The 21376-nt window shown below is 44.0% G+C and overlaps 1 protein-coding gene across 2 annotated transcripts in view; it reads right to left on the reverse strand.

The window, feature by feature from the left end:
• The window catches only part of LOC138296807 (exportin-5-like), a 1394731-nt gene that overhangs the window by 1334818 nt on the left and 38537 nt on the right, over nt 1-21376 (reverse strand). For both annotated transcript variants that reach the window (XM_069236253.1, XM_069236252.1), the window contains exon 2: nt 1800-1921. In XM_069236253.1, coding sequence (XP_069092354.1) covers nt 1800-1921 — 122 coding nt within the window. The remainder of the gene's footprint in view (nt 1-1799; nt 1922-21376) is intronic.

Genomic DNA, 21376 nt, shown 5'->3' on the forward strand with positions numbered 1-21376 from the left:
TAAGAGCAATAGAGATGCCTTTAAATCTTGTTTTGATCTTGTCACATTTGCTCTATGTTCAGAGACAAAGGTAAAAAAAAAAAAAAAAAATCAGTTAGTCTTACAATTACTTTTCCTTTTGACGACAGAGTGCCAGGATTTTGTAATGTGAACTATCTGACCTGCCGTACAAATAGTGTCCATAGAAAGGCTGTAGTGTGGCAAGTCTTTCCTAACACACAATTGAAAAACTAAGTCAACTGTACAAACACTTCAAAATATATGTCAGCAGCTGTTAAAGCCCATTTTTGTACTTCTGCGCGACAAACAAAATATTTTAATAGGATAAAAACAAATTATAACACTTTAATTGGTGATGTGCTATTGATAAATGTTTTCTGAGAATTTACACAGAATGTTTTTAATACACTATATAGTTTTATCAGTAAAGCTGCAAGTTTGTGGGAACGTCTTTGGCCATTTTAATGGGAAATGTATTGTCTGTAAATGACAGTGTGCTACCACCTCATGCTTTACCAATGTATTTATTAAAAGTGAGTGTTTAAACATGAACTGAGAAACACTCCTCAGCTAAGACGCGAGTCAGGGATCATATGTACTCTATATGTGGGCTAGATCCTTATTATACATTGAAGAAACGTTTAGTTTATGTAATTAAACAAAAGCGTTTTTTTATACAGCAGAAATGCTGAACTCGAGTATCTGAAGGTGCACTCATGTGAGAATAAAGAAAAAGGCAACTCTGTAAAATAAAATATTTGTCTACGATCACACAGTTTGAGACCTCTTTACGAGAAAAGTACATTGCACTTAGGTCCACAAGATTATTAAAGTTACTCGTCCCACAGGTCTAGTAACATTTTTATGATTTTAGAAGGCCTGCATTTCTTTGTAAAATTTCACTTGTCCAAATGATTGCACAATTACAAGGGATCATTGAAGCAAGGAAGGTACTAATCAGTGACACATTTTTGTATTATATACAAACACTGAAAGTTATATTCAAAGATGGCGAGCTGGGAGAAGGTAGCTCAAATTTATTAGCTTTTGTGCCTTTAGTTTATTCCTAACACATTCTTCACAGTGTCTCAGGCTAAAAAACCTCTAATGTATAAATATAGCTCCAAGTTCCATCTGGAGTTAAGGTGACGGGACTTCTTAGAAGGACAGTTACGGCTCTCCACTCATAGCAATACTTGTACAGTTGCCTCAATCTTATTTCGGTTGCAAATTATGGTGCTTTAAGTTGCAACAGCTAACATGAGCAGCTATGTCAGTTTAGGAGAATGAGCAAGTGGCAATAACAGCGAACCCTCTGTATCACGCCTACATACGAGAGACTTGGTAAGTTAATCAAGCTAAGTCTACATTTGAGAGGTAAAAAGTGGGGCTTGTTGATGGATGGAGGACCATGAGAAGACTGGAGATTTAAGTAGTAGATGCCGGAACAATAACTTATTTTCTCATCTCTAGGATAAAAAATGTACTTTGCAAATTAAACTACAGTAAAGTAGGCTAAGAGGAAGTATAATATAGAATATGAAAACAAATTCAGAAATCTTCAGACGTGCCATCGGTAGGAAAGCAACTGAAGGGATAGCATGTAAACATATAACAAAAGAAAACAGTAATTGACCCAGACAGCAACAGTGGCCGTTTAACAATTCCATGTGTATGAAAAGACAAGAGCTGATTAAATTAAACAGGCATTAACCTAAAATGCCCTTAAAACATTTTTAAAAAAACATGGTTGTCAGCAGAGTTTTAGTCTCATAGTAAAGTAGAATGGAGTGTCTTACTTGGCGAGATGTTCTAAGATCTGGAGCCCAAGGTGTCGCACAATAGTTGGTTCTGTTTTCTGTACCAGCATCAGACCACAAGTAATGCAGAGTGGAGACTTGGCTTTAAATGTATCACAGAACTAAAACATAAGTAAAATGTTAGTTATGAGTAACTCTTAACACAAGGTAGAGTTACAATTCTTTAATTTGATAAACGATACAGTGAGTAAATTATGAAATTATTATTAGAAGTGTGGTGAGGTAATGACTCGACCCAAGTGTGGTACCAAACCATAGTAGAGAGTCGTGCTTAGCTGGTACATAACCTATATAAAGTAACAGAGGCAGAAAAATCACTCACAGACATTTGAGCCATACTGCCTCAAGCTTCATCACTTACATTGTCTGGATAGTAGGTACGAACAGGAGGGGTGGGAAGTGTAATGAAATGGAAACAAAGATGCAGGCATATTCTCACACAAGAAACCGAATTCAGAAGGGTCCACAGCATTGATTAAAAGGTACTGGGGTATGAAGGCATGGGGAATGGAAAAATAAGTCAGCCTGTCAGGATGAGGCTCAGTACGTGCTTACACTTGCACGCCAGTCCTGTGTGTAGAAAAAAGAAATATAGAAAGAGTAGGCACTGTGAGAACAGAAGTCTCAATTCTAACAGTGATGAAAGCAAGAAGGACTGCATGTCCCATGAAGCCACAGAAACCTCACAAGACTTACAAATTGTGCCAAAAACTTTGAATGCTTACTGTGTATGCTTCTTATGATCCATAATGTCCTTGCTAGTCTATATTATATATATATACACATATACACACACACACTACATTACATTATATACATACACACACATTTATATATAAATATAATTTTAGGGCAATGCAACTGGCGCTGACTTCATAGGGTGGGTGCTGACACCTGCTGCAGTGGTCCTTGTACTGGATGTAGCTTTTAGGCAGCAATAAAAATGTCGACATAACTCTCTCCGTAAAGTACTGCAGAGGGTTAATATAGCTGCTGCAAAACAAATGCCTACATTTCAGATCACAGATCTGTATTTTATGTGGATAGCTGAGTGGATTACTGCTTTTGTCAGTGTTTTTGCTGCCATAGTTCATGAGATAAAACTGTAATGTGGAACTGTGGCTTACAAACTGTCAAAGAGTTGCATGCAAACTGCATAAAATAGTTTAAGACTTTCTGTCCCCCCCCCCCCAAGTGTTTGATTCTCTATCCCTAATTTTTCTTAAAAGTGTTTGTTTAGGTAGATGTACATTCTTGTTGATAAAGCCAACCTTTACCAGTGCTTTAAAACAAATGAAATGTATGTGAGAGAGGGGCTATGGAGAAATGAGGGGCTCTTTTGCCCCATGGTAGGGCTGAAAACCGAGGACAATGTCATTGGGAGAGTGGGAAACGAATGTTGCACTGGGCACCACCAGCGTTAAAGGCTATGATGATGTGTATGTAGCAATGTGAAGTAATACTGTGCTGTATTTTTTGTCTTTTTTAGTGTATTTGGAGAACCTGCAGAAATTAAGGAAGACAAGGTTAGGGGACTGTTATTTACTATTGCGCACATCACTCAAACACACACATACACCAACTGTTTCTGCCTTCTACAAAGAATAGTTGTAGGAAGTTGGCTCTGTATGTGCTATTTCAAAGTAAGGAATAGCATGCACAGAGTCCAAGGGTTCCCCTTAGAGGTAAAATAGTGGTAAAAATAGATAATACTAATGCTCTATTTTGTGGTAGTGTGGTCGAGCAGTAGGCTTATCCAAGGAGTAGTGTTAAGCATTTGTTGTACATACACATAGACAATAAATGAGGTACACACACTCAGAGACAAATCCAGCCAATAGGTTTTGTTATAGAAAAATATATTTTCTTAGTTTATTTTAAGAACCACAGGTTCAAATTTAACATGTAATATCTTGTTTGAAAGGTATTGCAGGTAAGTACATTAGGAACTTTGAATCATTTCAATTGCATGTATACTTTTCAAGTTATTCACAAATAGCTATTTCAAAAGTGGACACAGTGCAATTTTCACAGTTCCTGGGGGAGGTAAGTTTTTGTTAGTTTTACCAGGTAAGTAAGACACTTACAGGGTTCAGTTCTTGGTCCAAGGTAGCCCACCGTTGGGGGTTCAGAGCAACCCCAAAGTTACCACACCAGCAGCTCAGGGCCGGTCAGGTGCAGAGTTCAAAGTGGTGCCCAAAACGCATAGGCTAGAATGGAGAGAAGGGGGTGCCCCGGTTCCGGTCTGCTTGCAGGTAAGTACCCGCGTCTTCGGAGGGCAGACCAGGGGGGTTTTGTAGGGCACCGGGGGGGACACAAGCCCACACAGAAATTTCACCCTCAGCGGCACGGGGGCGGCCGGGTGCAGTGTTAGAACAAGCGTTGGGTTCGCAATGTAAGTCAATGAGAGATCAAGGGATCTCTTCAGCGCTGCAGGCAGGCAAGGGGGGGCTTCCTCGGGGAAACCTCCACTTGGGCAAGGGAGAGGGACTCCTGGGGGTCACTTCTGCAGTGAAAGTCCGGTCCTTCAGGTCCTGGGGGCTGCGGGTGCAGGGTCTTTTCCAGGCGTCGGGACTTAGGTTTCAGAGAGTCGCGGTCAGGGGAAGCCTCGGGATTCCCTCTGCAGGCGGCGCTGTGGGGGCTCAGGGGGGACAGGTTTTGGTACTCACAGTCGTAGAGTAGTCCGGGGGTCCTCCCTGAGGTGTTGGTTCTCCACCAGCCGAGTCGGGGTCGCCGGGTGCAGTGTTGCAAGTCTCACGCTTCTTGCGGGGAGTTGCAGGGTTCTTTAAAGCTGCTTCTTGAAACAAAGTTGCAGTCTTTTTGGAGCAGGTCCGCTGTCCTCTGGAGTTTCTTGTCGTCGTCGAAGCAGGGCAGTCCTCAGAGGATTCAGAGGTCGCTGGTCCCTTTGGAAGGCGTCGCTGGAGCAGAGTTCTTTGGAAGGCAGGAGACAGGCTGGTGAGTTTCTGGAGCCAAGGCAGTTGTTGTCTTCTGGTCTTCCTCTGCAGGGGTTTTCAGCTAGGCAGTCCTTCTTCTTGTTGTTGCAGGAATCTAATTTTCTAGGGTTCAGGGTAGCCCTTAAATACTGAATTTAAGGGCGTGTTTAGGTCTGGGGGGTTAGTAGCCAATGGCTACTAGCCCTGAGGGTGGGTACACCCTCTTTGTGCCTCCTCCCAAGGGGAGGGGGTCACAATCCTAACCCTATTGGGGGAATCCTCCATCTGCAAGATGGAGGATTTCTAAAAGTTAGAGTCACCTCAGCTCAGGACACCTTAGGGGCTGTCCTGACTGGCCAGTGACTCCTCCTTGTTGTTCTCATTATTTTCTCCGGCCTTGCCGCCAAAAGTGGGGGCCGGGGCCGGAGGGGGCGGGCAACTCCACTAGCTTGAGTGTCCTGCGGTGCTGTGACAAAGGGGTGAGCCTTTGAGGCTCACCGCCAGGTGTTACAGCTCCTGCCTGGGGGAGGTGTTAGCATCTCCACCCAGTGCAGGATTTGTTACTGGCCTCAGAGTGACAAAGGCACTCTCCCCATGGGGCCAGCAACATGTCTCTAGTGTGGCAGGCTGCTGGAACTAGTCAGCCTACACAGATAGTCGGTTAAGTTTCAGGGGGCACCTCTAAGGTGCCCTCTGGGGTGTAGTTTGCAATAAAATGTACACTGGCATCAGTGGGCATTTATTGTGCTGAGAAGTTTGATACCAAACTTCCCAGTTTTCAGTGTAGCCATTATGGTGCTGTGGAGTTCGTGTAAAACAGACTCCCAGACCATATACTCTTATGGCTACCCTGCACTTACAATGTCTAAGGTTTTGCTTAGACACTGTAGGGGTACAGTGCTCATGCACTGGTACCCTCACCTATGGTATAGTGCACCCTGCCTTAGGGCTGTAAGGCCTGCTAGAGGGATGTCTTACCTATACTGCATAGGCAGTGAGAGGCTGGCATGGCACCCTGAGGGGAGTGCCATGTCGACTTACTCGTTTTGTCCTCACTAGCACACACAAGCTGGCAAGCAGTGTGTCTGTGCTGAGTGAGAGGTCTCCAGGGTGGCATAAGACATGCTGCAGCCCTTAGAGACCTTCCTTGGCATCCGAGCCCTTGGTACTAGAAGTACCAGTTACAAGGGACTTATCTGGATGCCAGGGTCTGCCAATTTTGGATACAAAAGTACAGGTTAGGGAAAGAACACTGGTGCTGGGGCCTGGTTAGCAGGCCTCAGCACACTTTCAATTGTAAACATAGCATCAGCAAAGGCAAAAAGTCAGGGGGCAACCATGCCAAGGAGGCATTTCCTTACAATAGTGTTTTAGAAAGACGGTTTTAGCCAGTAGCAGAGATGGCGTCTTAGGTTCTGGAGGATACCTAGGAGGTAGGACTAGAGACTGAGACAAGAGATACAGAGACAGCATATCTGAGGGTGAGGAAAATAGAGCCGAATCTGGAAGTAATTTTTCCAGTCGGCGAAGTTCCATTCGACTACTCATCTTCAACGATTCTGTGAGACACGATGATCACAGTTGTGTTGTCCCTCTGCAAGCACAGTCTGTGCAGCGGGATGAAAGTCTCAGGTTAGACAAACCAGAAAGTAGGCATTTGCGGTAGCAAGCGCATACATACTGCTCTCTTGGTTGTCCCCAATTTAGTTCAGCCCTAAATTTCGCCTTTCACTGGCAATGCTGGATGTAAAGTCGATATGGCCAACTTTTTGTGTCCATCTCTTTTTGGATGTTGACTTATTTGAGCAAACTGTCCAGCAAACAAATGTACGTGCTGAACAATTTCTGAGGAAGCATGGAGGCACTCTAAGGCATTGTTCTAGGGCACATCAGTGGACACCCACTGCATTTGAGGAGCTAAAGATATTTTTGGGCCTTATTCTCAAAATGGGTAGTGCAGAAACGAACCTTGCAGTCCTACTGGTCTAGTCGCACGATCTGGGTATCCCCCATGTTCCCACCGTACATGAGCAGAGATTGTTTTTTGCTATTGCAGTGCATGCTGCATTTCAATGACAATTCTGCTGCACTACCCGGAAACCATTCAGACCATGACAAGTTTTTCAAAAGTCAGCCTGTTGTGGAACATTTGTCTGCTGGGTTTCCCAGAACTTTATACTCCTGGAAAGAATATAGCCATTGGCCTTGATCCTGTACAAACAGCACCTGCTGTTCAGGCAGTACACTGCGAGCAAAGAGCTCACTAGGGCATCAAGCTGTACATACTGTGTGAGAGCTCCACTGGCCATGTGTATGGCTTGAGAGTGTACGCAGGGAAGGGCTCCACTCTAAACCCTGTAGGTTGCCCTCCCCTAAATAGAGTCACAGGAAAGTCTTTTCGGGAGCTTGTCCAGCCACTACTTCATAAAGGTTATAACCTTTATGGGGACGATTTCTATACAGGCGTAGAGCTGTTCAATGAGCTGCAGAAAGCTGGCACTGTGGTCTGCAGTAAAGTTTATTGTAGCCGCCAAGGATCCCTGCAGGAGCTTGTTTGTAAGAACCTCCAGAAATCCCAGAGCACTGCGTTAAGTTTTAATGAACTACTTGCAGTCAAGTTCTCCGACAGGCGTGATGTGTACGTGCTACCTACAATTTATGATGAGAGCATTCCCCGTCACCGTTTGGGGTCAGATGCCCATTGTTCACAAACTTGAATAGAACAAGTACATAGGCAGAGGGAATAAGAATGACCAGGTTGTTCAGCCATACAATGTGAGTTGTAAAACTCTAACTTGGTACAAGAAACTGTTTACCCACCTAATCCAGATGGTGAAATATAATGCAGTTTGAGGATAGAGCATTGCGGTAAGAAAACTTCATAGGGTCCACCATGGCACACCACCCCGAACTCAACGAAAAAGAAACATCAATGCTGCTTGCCACCCGGCTTGAGTGAGACTCAACTGTGGTCAGACTGCTGCTGCCACACAGCTACCAGTGCCAGCGAACTGTACTCACTGATGCGTCAGTGCTGTGTGCAGTACAGTGCTCCAATTCTTGTCAACCTCCCAGCATCCGCAAGGGAATGGGCAGCCACGCCAATCAGCTGTCGAAGTGCATTTAAAAAAAAATGGGAACTGAGATCCTGCATGCAATAGGGGTGGTGCCAGTGAGCATGGGGACGAGGTCAAAGGCAAGTGACAGTTACGTTTTTGTTTGTGCTGCTGCCCATGCCTCCAATTTGGTTCATCCCTCATTCAATCAAACTACTCACCCATGAGTGTCTCAAGATGCAACCATTGACTTAATTTGGGGCTAAAATGAACCCTGCATGTGTGTTTTTTTTTTTTATGTGAGGTGCACCTCATCCTCACATACTGCAGACATGCACTGTCCTACAGTATTGTGATAGCTGCTGCCACAGCTGCTCTCCTGCCCACACAGTGGCTGCCTCAGCATATGGCTGCACCCTTGCACCAAGGCCAGCTCTCACTCCCAGGCAGCATCAGAAAAAGAAAGCAGTATGTCGCAGGTGCACACATTAAGTAAGCCGTATGGTGGATGGGGGCACAGCACAGGATGTTATACCACCAGGTAGGGAAGCGCTATCACATGGTTCTCCTTGCTCAGACTCTCAAGGCCCTCCAGCCTCCCACCAACATGACTGACACCAACAACAGCAGCAAACTAACATAACTAGGAGTCACCCACAAACCACTGGTTTGCTAAACACTGTTTCTATACTGTAAAAATGATTTGCTGTGGGAATTGGGGCATTTATGGTTGTCGATGATGAGGAGTACCAGGTTCTAGACATTTTTGTCAGTCGGGGGGTCCTTACGCCTAAAAAATATTTGACAGGGAAGTCTCTGCATCAAAATGTTTTAAGCTCTTTGAGTTAAGGGCTTGCTGCTCAGATATCACCACCTAACAGCACACACTGCAACCAAACACAGAATATGCACCCAACTCATCCGGAATTTGAAACAAAACTACCTTGCTGTTAAACAATTCAAAAACACTTTCTATCACCAGCTTCTTACGTGACCTATACATTTGCCTGGCAATAATCACCTAAAGCGACACCCATGCAAGTTATTATTAGTCTTAGTCCTCACCCACAAATGAAACGCACAAATCATCAACATTGCCATACTTAATCCTGACCACACATCTCCACAAATGCAACTTGGACTGCACTCTATGTTGGATCCTGCCAACTACACATCAAATTACCCATATGCAGTGACCTTCTGTTCATGCGTTTTGGTAAGTCTGGCTCAGCCCTCCATGATGCCAATGGAGGACAACTGAGTCACAAGGGTGGATAAACCCACAAAGAGCAGGGTGGTAGGTTAATAGCCAGGGCGGGGAGAGGGTGTTGGGGGGGGTTCAAAACAATGGTGGTGGGTGAAGAGTTAACACGCTGCAGGTGCACTCATGGAGTGGTTGCTAAGTGTCCCTTTGTAATGTAAGTGGTACTCACGTAAAGCACTTCAATCCCTTAGTGTTGAGTTTGCGCTACATAAATTCATGCTAAACAAATAAATGCAGCAACGTGGTGCAGGCAGACAATGCATTAGAAATCCATGCACTTGTATGGAGTGCAGGGAAGAATGTACAATAAAGGGGGAAAAGGGGAAAATGCCAGAGGCACAAGCTCCTGAAGCAATGATTCACAGGCTCCAAGGAAATGGTCAGAATAGAATTAGCCTGCTGTGTTGTGGGTTTGGCTGCTGGTCGGAGACTCTAAAAGAGAGGGCCGTAGAGCTTTAAGGTTATGAACCGAGATCTTGACCATTTAGCCTCCAGCTCATAGAAAGAACCGCTCTTTACGAGTACATTCCCCCCTCCCCCCCCCCCCCCAAGTTAAAGGAAAAAAAATACAGGCACATGTGTAACCCCTCATATCTTCAGGGTACACGTTTTGAAGTTACACAGTAGTTGATGTTGGCAGGTGTTAAAAGTACTGTAGGAATCTGGCCTGGTGTGTGGTGTTATCGCCTTATACCAGGTATCCCCTCTCAGGGTAGCCAGTGTCTAGGAAGCCAGGACTCTCTAAAGGTAGCTGTGGATGGGCAGCCAAGACTTATCTAGGAGACATGCAAAGCTTATGCAATACTACTATAGTTACACAGCAGTTACACACATGAAAGAACTACAGTGTTACAAAAATAAACGTACTTTATTATAGTAACACAAATACTAAAATACTGTATAGGCAATACTCTATTAGCAGGAGAGTAAACACACTATTGTATACACATTAAAGGTTAGGGGTTGGCATAGAAAGCAACAGAAAACAGTGAAATAGAAGAATGTAATGGAGACCCTAGGGGGAGACCAAACTATATACTAAGAATATGGAATGTGAGAGTCAGTCCCTCACCCCAGGAAGTGGAAGCTGTAGAGGGGTGCTGGTGGAACTAGGAACCCCAAATGTTAAGTACTAGGGTGCCCCACAGCAACCAGGAAAGAAGAGTTACGTATCTGGTCTTTCCTCAAACTCACAGGTAATCTTTGGAAGTGGACTGTGCAAGACCAAAAGGTGGATCCTGACAGAGGAGGACCTGCAAGTGAAGGGGGCCAAGCCCAGTTCAAGTTGGAGTGTCCGGTTGTGGCAGGAGCCACTACCCAACCTTCTGAGGATGCAGGACCAGGTCGACGGGTGGAGTCAATAAGTCAGCTATGCAGCACAGGAGCAGGAGAAGAGTTTCCAGGAGAGATGCAGTCGATGTCCCACGTCGGAAGAAGAGTTGCAGTCGGTCACTGGTGTGGAAGAACCACCAACAAGCCTTGGCAAAGACAAACGCCACTGATGAAGATTTGCAGAGCTGCCGGAAACCAGGAAGGTCCAGGGGAACTCAACCCAATTGGGAAGTTTGAGGGGGGATTTGGGGTGAGGAGAACTGGAAGATGAGTAAGCAGCCCCTGCAGGCAACTCACAGGCAGCAGGCACAGGAGTCGCTGTGAGGCCCACTAAGCACACCTGGAGAGGAGTCCCACGTCGCTGGAGCAGTAGGAAGGACACTGCACTTTGCTGGAAAGAGTGCTGGAGGCCGGGGCTACAAGGAGCCTGAAGATCCCTTGGAAGAAGGGAAAACAAGCCTTGGTAGCTGCAAGAGATGCAGTGCACAGGTGTACTGTCCTGCAAGGAAAGGCAAGGGCTCACTATCTCCTAAGTTGGAGAATTGGTAGAGTGGACCAAGAGGACCACCACCTATGTTGCAGGATCCACACAGTTTTGCAGGAGAGAAGTTCCTTGCAAGCTGGACATCATTGCAGTTGCTGCCTGCGGATGCAGGGGAGGGACTCCTTCAGTCCAAGGGAGATTACTTCTTACTTCTTGTATATGCTAAAGACTTGTCGCCCTGAGAGGATGCACAGGGAGGGAAATGTTGCAGTTGCTGGAAGGAGCCAGCGAAACAATGTAGCAAAGCGGAGCTGTCACTGAAGTTGAAGATTGTCGGTTCGTGGAGGGTCCAGTTGCAGTCCTGGTGGCCAGAAGATGAAGTAAACTAGCAGAGGAGTCCTGCTGGAATCATGCATGTCGAATCTGAGGACCCACCCAAGAGGGAGAACCTAAATAGCCCAGGAAGGGGGACTGGTCACCTAGCAGGGTGCCCACCTATCAAGAGGGGGCTGACATATCACCTGCCTGACCTGACCTCTAATATGCTCCCAGGGGCCTCTGCCCATCTTGGATTCAAGAGGGCAGAATAAAGTGGCCACCTGGAGGATTCCTCTGCATAAACCACTTCCTCTTCTGCCACCCAGGACTGCAACTGGACCCTCCTCGGAACCTTGAGGGATCTCCACATATGACCCCTTGCTAAATTCAAAATGTTGTCGATGTTACAGAATAACTTTTCTGGATTCACCAGTGGGATTCACTCTGCTTTCCACCACAAACCAGAAGTAGGTTGAGAGAACACAAAAAAATAGGGAAAATGGGCTACCTCTTAGAAAAATTCCAAAACCGTAGTACAAAATTAGTTTTTTTTTTAGTTTTTTTTATTCAACTCTGCATGTTCCTGAAAACTGGGGAGAAGGTGACTTTGGTACAGTGTAGATGCCATTTTTGGGAAAAGACAACCAGACAGACACTTCTATGAGGAGCACTTTTTCCCTACTTTTCTCAAACTTTTTTGCATATTTTCTCAGTCCCCTCCAGGGGATTCAAAAGTCCCTCTCAGAATCCCCGGGATATTGGGAAAAAGGGAGGCAAATTTGGCATGGATACCTAATGTGGAAGAAAATGCACGGTGCCCTAAGCACAATCTACACAAAATAGCTGAAAAAAGGGCTCCACGCTTGGTAGGTAGGTTGGGTGGTGTAGTAGTCAGTAGCTAACGGGTTATTTATCACCAAAACAATTGGGGAAGAAATCAACAAGACACCAAATAAATCTGATGCGAATTAAAAAAAATAAAGGAAGGACTATTGTTACTTATTTTTAGACACCACAGTGAAAAAGATCCACTACAGGTTTCCAGAGATACATAATTTTCACTGTATAGTAAATCAAAGCATTTTACTCAACATTGAACAAGCACTGGCAAATTCAACAATTTCAAAACTTGGAAACATTTTCAGCAAAACATCTGGGCTAGCTGTAATGTGGTCACTTTTGATCACCTAAAATGACTCTCTAGAGTAGGGAGCCAGTCAGGGGGACCAGCAAGCTAAGGCTTTCCTGTAGAAGTGGTCCTGAACATTTTAGGCATAGAATAATATACACATATATACATACACACATACCTTGTATACATACTTGTATATACGTATATGCACATATACAGACACACATGTATACATTTAACGGTGAGTAAATATATATTTGTTAAAAAGGCTTAAAGAGTATGTACATTTTATTATCACAAAAGAGAAATTATACATATTTCTTACAGAAATACACATAATCAGATTGTAAATGTTTATCAACACAGGCATATGCAGTCTATTGCTGTTTGGATATGGTGGTTAAGAAGGAAAAAGCCAACTCTTGAGTAGTCTTCTAAAGACAAGATAGTTATCTGTGGATTTTATATTAGTAATGAATTCCATAGTTTAGCCGCTTGAACAAAGAAGGATGTACCACCTATAGTCTTTTTCTTGTATGGTGGTTTTAAAGCAGGGGGCCAATCTTGAGGGGATGTTTCTTTGTTGAATGTATTTGTTAATTTTATTCCTGATGAAAAGCAGTCCTGGGAGGACGGCCGCGTAGGAGCTCCCGTCATGCTCCTCGGCTGAAATACCGGCTGGGAAGGACGCACGCATGCAGGGAGACTCGTTAATGCTGGCACCATCCCGCTACAAAGCGGAAAAAAGACAATTCGTATTCCAGCTGCTCACCGCTTCCCGTGTTTGCCGCTGCAATACGGAAAAAGACAGTCAGAGTTCCTGTTCCCCCCTGCTGCTCACCGCTTGCCGTGTTTGCTGTTTGAGGCATTTCTTTGGAGGAATTTCCCCTCGGGCTTAGCTGGCTCACAAGGGAATTCGGCTGCAGTCCTGAAGAGGCCTGAGACTGCATGGTCAGAGTTTTCTTCTCTCAGGAAAAGAGGACTGGAAACGGAGGTGGGGGGGGGCTATAGAGGGCATGACTTCTCACTACTGAGGAAGGTTTTCCCTCTCTTTCTTAAATTGGACGGGGAATAGGCTACTGGGCTATGAGCATTGTTTGGTGTAGTACATTTTTGTACATTTTTGCACTGGAAAAGGGGCTGGTTGGAAGGAAGCGCTAATTGGTACAAGGCTGGAGTCCCTTTTTTGCTTCTCCTTTTTTTCCAAAGCCTGTTGCGCTGGTGGGGAGAGGAAGGGGGCAGCAGGATGCGTGTAAGGGAAAGGAGCAGCGCTGTATAATGCCCCGTTCTCCGCACTATCTCCAGGGGAAAGGACGCCCTGCTTCTAGGGCTCCTAAAGCTGCCCGCACTGCTAAACCAAAGCGCCCAGCCACATTCGACAATCACATCAACATGGATTTGTCTTCTAATATTGTTCCTCCACCAACTGTCGTATTACCTTCTAGCGACACTTCTTCTCACAGCTTACCGCCCTCTATGACTAGCTCGCAAAATGCTGGTTCAGATTCTCTACTGGCAGAGGCTAAGAGCTCAGACTTGGATTCAGATTCAATGAATAAGGCTAGCCTGCCTCTGAATCAATCGGCCTTAAGATGTAGCGTCGATGCCACTTTCAGTCAGGCTCTGGATATGGGCGCAGGCTCACAAATGCTCTATCCTCTGTTCTCTGGACTAGTGAAGGTTCAAAAGGCCGACACTCCCACACTGACTACTAACTCAGACTCTGCCTCTGCTCTTCAAGCTAACAGCTCTCTACTTGATCTCTCTTGCGAGTCCTGCGACTCAGTTGCTACATCAGGGATAAGCGCTACAGGTGACCCCTCCAACCCCCCCGAACCCTTCTGTTAATAGAACTTCTGAATCGGTCCAGGATCAGCTGAACTCTCAAATGGGCTTGTTTTCTCACGCACCTAGAGTCAAGGCAAGATCCGACATTTTTTCGGAAAATCTGCTTCTTCAGATCTTGTCTGAGTTAAAAGCCTTGAAAATCACACAAAACGAGGTAAATCAGAAGATGAAATCACAACTCAATTTAATTTCGAGTAATATACAGCAACTTAACTCCTGCATCAAGGAGACTGAACAGCGAGTATCCGACCTGGAGGATGCTCGCGTCTCTGAGGAACCATCAGTGGCAAAATGTCAAGCTGATTTGTTAGACTTACTGATCCCGCTAGATGCTGAGAATCGCTCACGCAGATCAAACTTGAGATTTGCGGGAATTCCTGAAGGGCGCAAAAACGAACAGACTGTCACAAACTTAATCACGGACCTTATTCTGCAGCATGTTCTCTCTGAACCAGGCGATAAGCATTTGGATCTTACGATCATGCGCGCCCATCGGGTACCAGCAGTGCAGTCATCCCAAGCAAAGTATCCTCGAACTATCCTCGTAAATTTTTGTGATTTTCGGGTCAAGGAACGTATTCTTCAACAAGCAATTAAGAGTAAAATACATCAGGTTCCTGGCGATTTTGCCTTTAAAAAAAATACTGATTTGTCTGCGGCGGCTGCTCATCGAAGGAGAGAATTGAAAGGTATGATTCCGGCTTTCCAAAAAAGCTGGTGCTCCGGCAGGACTTGTACAGCAATCCAAACTTAAGGTGTTTTATCAGGGACATTCTAATTGAATTCATACAGTTGATACTGCTAAGACTTTGTTGTATTCAATTCAGAAGCAGTCGGGGCAGAGGGTGGGGAGACGGGGGGGTGATGATTGAGAGAGGGGGATAGGAGGATGGACTAGACACTGGGGGGGTGGAATGGCTCCTTCAGAAAGGTGGGCTTCATAGAGCTAAAATCAAATTAGTCTTTATGGTACTTACTCTGTAGTCCTTTCCAAGTCTATGGTGAAGGGCGCAACGTCAAGGCACCCGATTAAAGAAGGGTGGGGTTGGGGGGGGGGGGGGGTTGGGGGGGAGCCCCGGATTGCTCAGGCAGGAGGGCCCCAGGCTCAGGCCACCCAAGGTTGGTGGTGTGGGTTGGGATTGGGTGTCGGGAGGGTTGGTAAGGGGCACAGGATCCTGGTTTGCCACACTAAATAGTAGCTATGTGCATTTCAGAATGGAGAAGGTTATAGAGGGCGGTGTTGTTAATTGGGCTAGGTTCAGATCAGGTATTTTCTTGGTAATTTTCTTGAGAACTCAATGGCAAGCTTGAATCGTTCACTCAGAATAGTTTCCTGGAATATGAGTGGGTTAAATAACCGGAGGCAAACGTCTGCAATCGAAGAAAGGATAGCTGCCCTAAATCCCTGGGTTATTCTTTTTACAGGAAACTCATATTCCAGTCAAAAAAATTGCGGGCTTTCATATGTTTAAAGAAATGGCTGATTTCAAGGTGGCTACCGCAGCCTCAGCAGCCCATAGAGGCGTTGCGGTCTTTCTAACTTGAGGTCTCAATGCACGGCCGCTTGACTTTTGCTGAGATTCCGAAGGACGATGGTGTTGGGTGCACTGTTTAATTGCTAAAGAAAGATTTGTTTTCGTGAGTTTTTATGCACTCTTGTTAGATGATCGTGCTACCTATGCAGCAATGTTCCAATCCCTTTTGCAATTATCAGGTAAAATTATTATTGGAGGGGATTTTAATTTTCTTCAGGATCCAATTGTAGATACCACTGTTAGGGGCAAAGAACAAAATAAGCCTAGAGTTGACATAGTCTTTAAAGATTTTGGCAAAGTGTTGATGCTTTGTGATCCTTGGAGAATGAATGCCCCCCATGAGAAAGAGTATACGTGTATCTCAACCCGGTTCAAAAGTGCCTCTCGGGTTGATTTTTTTCTGATATCTAAAACATTGCACTTTAAGGCTCAGTCGGTGCGGCACTCTGGCTTATCTGACCATGCCTCCCTGGTGCTAGAAGTGCTTCTTTATTCAGAAGTCCCAAAGCTTCAAACTAAAAGGTGGGTTTTCAATCAGCAGCTTCTTCAAGACGAGGGATGGGTCCAGATCTCTAAGAATGAAATTAGTGAATTTTTCAAACGCAATCAGGGATCTTCAACTCCGGCTATAATTTGGGATTCGTTTAAGGCCTTCTTCAGGGGCTTGGTAATCGCCAAGGAGGCAGCAGATACATTTTCTCAGAGAAAACAAACCAGGGACCTAGGAGAGGCAGTGCAAAGGTGTTTAGCTGCTTATCTACAGGCTCCCTCGGAAAATAATAGGCAGTCCTTTGAATTAGCTAAAAAGGCACTGGCCGACAATTTTCTTAAGAAAGTTGATATAGGATTCCACACTTCTAAACAAAAGGTATATGAGGAGAGTAATTTTACAGGTAAACTTTTGGCATGGCAGGCTAGGGATTGAATTGTGGGTAATATCATACATGCCCTGAGATGCCCTGTCACTGGGGTTCGACATACTGACCCCAGAGCTGTGGACGAAATTATGCTAGAGCATTATAGATGATTTTAGAGCCATGCTCCGGATATTGACCCTAGGTCAATTAAGGAATTCTTGGGGGAAATTAGATATTCCTAGTCTTACAGAAGGACAGCGATGTTCTAATACAGCCGTTTACGAAGCCAGAACTCCTTGAGGTTGTCAAGAACCTCCCTACGGGGAAGGCTTGTGGACCTGATGGCTTTCTGGCTGAATTTTATGAAACTTTTATTAAGATATTTATTGATGATTTGCTCTCTTTGATTAATGGCCTACTCAGGGGCGAACAGACTCCCAATTCTTGGCACTCAGGGAATGTGGTCAGTTTTCCCAAACCAAATAAGGACAGGGAAGATCCTAATGCCTATCGTCCAATCTCTTTGTTAAATACAGATTATAAAATTATTATGAAACTCTTGGCTAACAGGCTCAATGGGATTGTTAAACTGGTGCATCCCGATCAAAACGGGTTTATAGCTGGTCGGCAACTGACAACTAATACGCATTTTTTTGGCCGAGGCTCTTGTATATTTTGCCTCTAATAAGACTTCTGCCATTGTTCTTTTATTAGATGTGGAACAAGCATTTGATTTGGTTATATGGGATACACCCTTCACAGTGTTGGCTAGCTATAAGGTGCCCTCTCAGGTCTCTGGACTAATTCAAAGGTTGTATTCAAACTCTAAAGCTAATATCATTATTAATTCCGTGTGTGTTGGTCAACTTCAAATACGAGTGACTCAGCAGAGTTGCCCTGTATCTCCTATACTTTTTGCTCTTTTCATCGAGCCTTTAGCCATTAAAATTAGTCAAAATAGTCAGATTCAACCCCCTTTAACATCAATGGGGAAGATTAAACTCTACGCGGATGATATTATTATGTTTTCGGATTAAGAACGAACTTCGCATGCAGCGGCTTTTAGTGCTTTTGCCAAATTTGAGCAAATTGGTGGCTACAAGATTAATATGAGCAAGACTGATTTTATTCTGTGTGGCACCTCTTCTATTAATCTCCTCCCCGAATTACGACACTGTGTGAATACTAGACCGAAGAGATACCTTGGGGTTTATTTTTCAGCCGATATAGGGGACCTGTATGACCTTACTTACACTCCGCTGCTCAAGAAAACTCAGGCTTTAATTGCCCGATGGGGGTCTCTCCCCCTTTCTATACTAGGTTGAATTGCATTGATTAAAATGTTAGTTTTACCATTATTTAATTTTCTGTTCTCAGCCATCCTGTGTGTTTCAACACAATAAAAATTCAAAAAAACTGAAGTCTATGTTTCGTCCTTTTATTTGGCAAAATCAGAAGGTTTGAGCCGCATTAAGCACATTATATGGGGATAAAGAAAATGGGGGGGGGGGGTTTAGCTTTGCCCAATTTTAAAGACTATTACTTTGCCTTTTTTGCGCATTATCTCACTAGTTTAGTAGGTTCGACATTCCCTAAAGACTTTCATGAGTTAATATGTAGAGAGCACGACATTCGGAATCCAGCACTTTTGGCGAAATCTCCAAAAAATGTTTGTTATAAGATTCTTAAATGGCTCTTTAAGAGAAAGTCAGATCTTTTCAGAAAATATTCAATCCCATATCTGCATTTCAACACTCCCCTTAAACAGTTCATGTTACGCTCAGGTGCTCAGCTCAATGCAGAATTAGTAAGGAGGTGGGGGCATGCAGGATTTAGCAAAATCAGGGATTTTTTGTATCAATGACAATTGGGAAACTCCCTTAAATATCCAGATGGTTGTAAACAATGACTTTCTTTTGGTGGGTTCCTATAATATTATGCTAAACAGTCTAAAGGATCTGGATATCAATTTAATCATTAATGCCCAGGCGTTAGTCTCAGAATTGGTTGAGCCACCTGGAATAAGGAGCGCCAGGTCCTGGAGAAGGCTATTGATGGACAGGGATAAGGTCGATCTGGAGGCAAAGACACAAAAAAATGGGCTCGTCAGGAGGACTTTGATCTCTCAAGTGAGTGCTGGGAGAGAATTAATCATCTAAATTTCTCAGTTCTCAGGGGCACGAATTGGCATCGAATTATATTTTTCAGTAAATGGTTATTATATCGAACTCCGCAAGCCTGATCTCGTGTGGTGCCCAGCTGCCCTGATCTCTGTTTTCGCTTTAGGGCAGCAGGGGTGGCAGGTTGGATACATTTGATTGGGACATGTCAATGTATACAGGACTACTGGGAGGGAATATTCAAGATGTTACCAAATATGGCCCAGGTTATTATAACTTCCAGTATCCGGCGGTATAGGCTTCGACCCTGAGGCAAGACTCCCTTCCAGGTGGGAGAAACTCGTTTTTATCGCCAAAGTGGTTGCCAGATCTCTCTTCTTAAGAAAGGGAGTTCTCACACCCCTCAAGAATGGCAGAGCAAAATGGTGCTAATCAGAAATCAGGAAATTAGATTATGCTAGTAGAATAGGAAGTGGTAAAAAAAAATCTCGATTTGGGGCAAATTCTTTTTAGACAACCGTGGAGAAATTTGTTCTTGAGTCACCTATTGAATGAATTTGCATAGCTACCTAATCTTAGTGTTTCCGTTTAGAGCTTTTTTTCCGGGGAATTGCTGGGGAAATGTAAGATAAAGTTCGGGAACCTCAATGTATTTTTTTTTTTTCTTGTTGTCATGGTGGATCCTCATAAAAACTCAATGAAATGAAATAAAAATAAATTTTAAAAAAAGCAGTCCTGTTCCATGTATTGCTTTGTGGGTGACACAAAGCAGCTTAAAAGGTGGATCTTCTGGCAATCAGTAACCAATGTAGTGCCCTCAAGGCAGGGGAGATGTGGGCTTGTGGCTTTACATGTAGTAGTAGTCTGACAGCCAAGTTCTGAATGTGTTGACGTTTTTTCTTAGTAGATAGAGATGATACATGTAGAGACCACTGGCGTAATATAGTTTAGATAGTAGCCTGGACCTTGTATGGAAATCCGAGGTGGGAGAAGATGCGTTGCAGAGTTTTCAAGGTGAGGACTTTTGATCGTAGTAAATTTGTCCTCTTGTAAATTTATTGTTAACTTGAAGTCCAGGGTAATTACAAGGTTTTTAACTTCCTTAGATAGTTGAGGAGGTTGTCCCAGATTGTCCAGCCAGGCACACAGTGGGTCATAATTTTCCCTGTCACCAGATGTGAGTATTTTCATTTTGGAAGCATTCAGTTTGAGGTGGCTCCAAGTCATCCACTGATCAACAGCTCTGTGGCAACTGAAGATTTGAGAGTTTCTAATGTCTTTGGGGTATTCCAATTTAAGGAGTATTTGTGTGTCATTTGAAAGTTGCAGCACGTAAGCTGAAATTCATTTATGAATTGTGGTAATTACATCATGTAGATGTTGAAAAGCGAAGGGGAGATGACTGATCCTTGAGGGACCCCTTTATTTGTGAAGTTGGGTTTGGACGAGAGAGGGGGAGAATAGATGACATTTGTTCCGTTTTGACAGTAGGATGTGATCCAGTCGAGAGTAGTTTATTCTATACCAGCTTTGGAGAGTCTTTGAATTAGGCAGCTGAGAGGTCTAAGAGAAGTAGTGCAGCAACTCCATTGTGGTCTACTGTGTTTTTAAGATCATCCCAGATTGCGATGAGTGCAGATTCAGTGCCTCTTCCTGGGCGGAATCCAGTTTGGTAGTCTGAAAGCATGGAGTTCTCTTCAATGAACTGTGAGATGAAGAAGGCTGTCCTATCAGTTTGCCCAGGAAAGGTCCATTTTAATCAATCTGTAGTTTTTAGGGTCCAGGTTTGTTTTCTTTAATAACAGGTGTATGCATGCCTTAAGTTCTTCAGGAAAGGTTCCCGTAGTTAAATAATTATTGATGATTCTTCATACTGGTGTGACAGCAGAAGTAGATAAAAGAATGTTCTTGAAGATATGTGCTGGAAAAGCGTCAGAAGGGCTGTTAGGATCTCTGCTTGCTTAGATCAGATCCATAAATTCACTGTGTGGTATTTGTTTGGAGGTTGAAGGAGTGCAGAGGCTGGTTGTCTTACTATGGTTATCTGACTATGCAACTGGTGTGATGCTTTGAACAGTATGTAACTAGTTCCGGGTTTTACAAAAATGACATCTAGGATTTGCCCATCGATGTGTGTGGGATTATGCACAATCTGATGTAGGTTCAATGTGACCAGACCAGTGGTTATAGTTTTTGGATGGTGCATGTTGGGTTTGTCAAACCACATGTTTAGGTTGCACCTGCTGATGAGGGTCTCACAACCTTGTATGGAAATGTTTTCTGTTGTGCAGAGATTTATTGCTTGTTTGAATATAATAGCTAGTATACCTCCTCTTGCCTATATGGTTTTCTGTGTTGGTTTGATAGCCTGGAGGAACGGCTTCATACAAGACTGGGGCCATGTCATCTTCCAACCATGATGCTGTTATGAATAGTAAGTCAGGTTGTGGGTCTGTGAGCAGGTCGTGGAGTTATTTTTTTTTGTTTTTTTTGTTTTTTCTTTTTTATAAAAGAGTCAGAGCATTTATAAGCAGGCAGTTTAGAAAGTGTGTTTTGGTGGTCGTGTCATTTTGTTCAGGGTGTGCAGTATATTTTGAGCTTATAGCAGGTGTGTCATTAGTTGTGATAACTGTATGAGGGTCACAATAGTGTTGTTTTTCTATATTTTGTTCCTCGT

Source organism: Pleurodeles waltl, chromosome 5 (genome assembly GCF_031143425.1).
Source record: "Pleurodeles waltl isolate 20211129_DDA chromosome 5, aPleWal1.hap1.20221129, whole genome shotgun sequence".
Classification (NCBI taxonomy): domain Eukaryota; kingdom Metazoa; phylum Chordata; class Amphibia; order Caudata; family Salamandridae; genus Pleurodeles; species Pleurodeles waltl.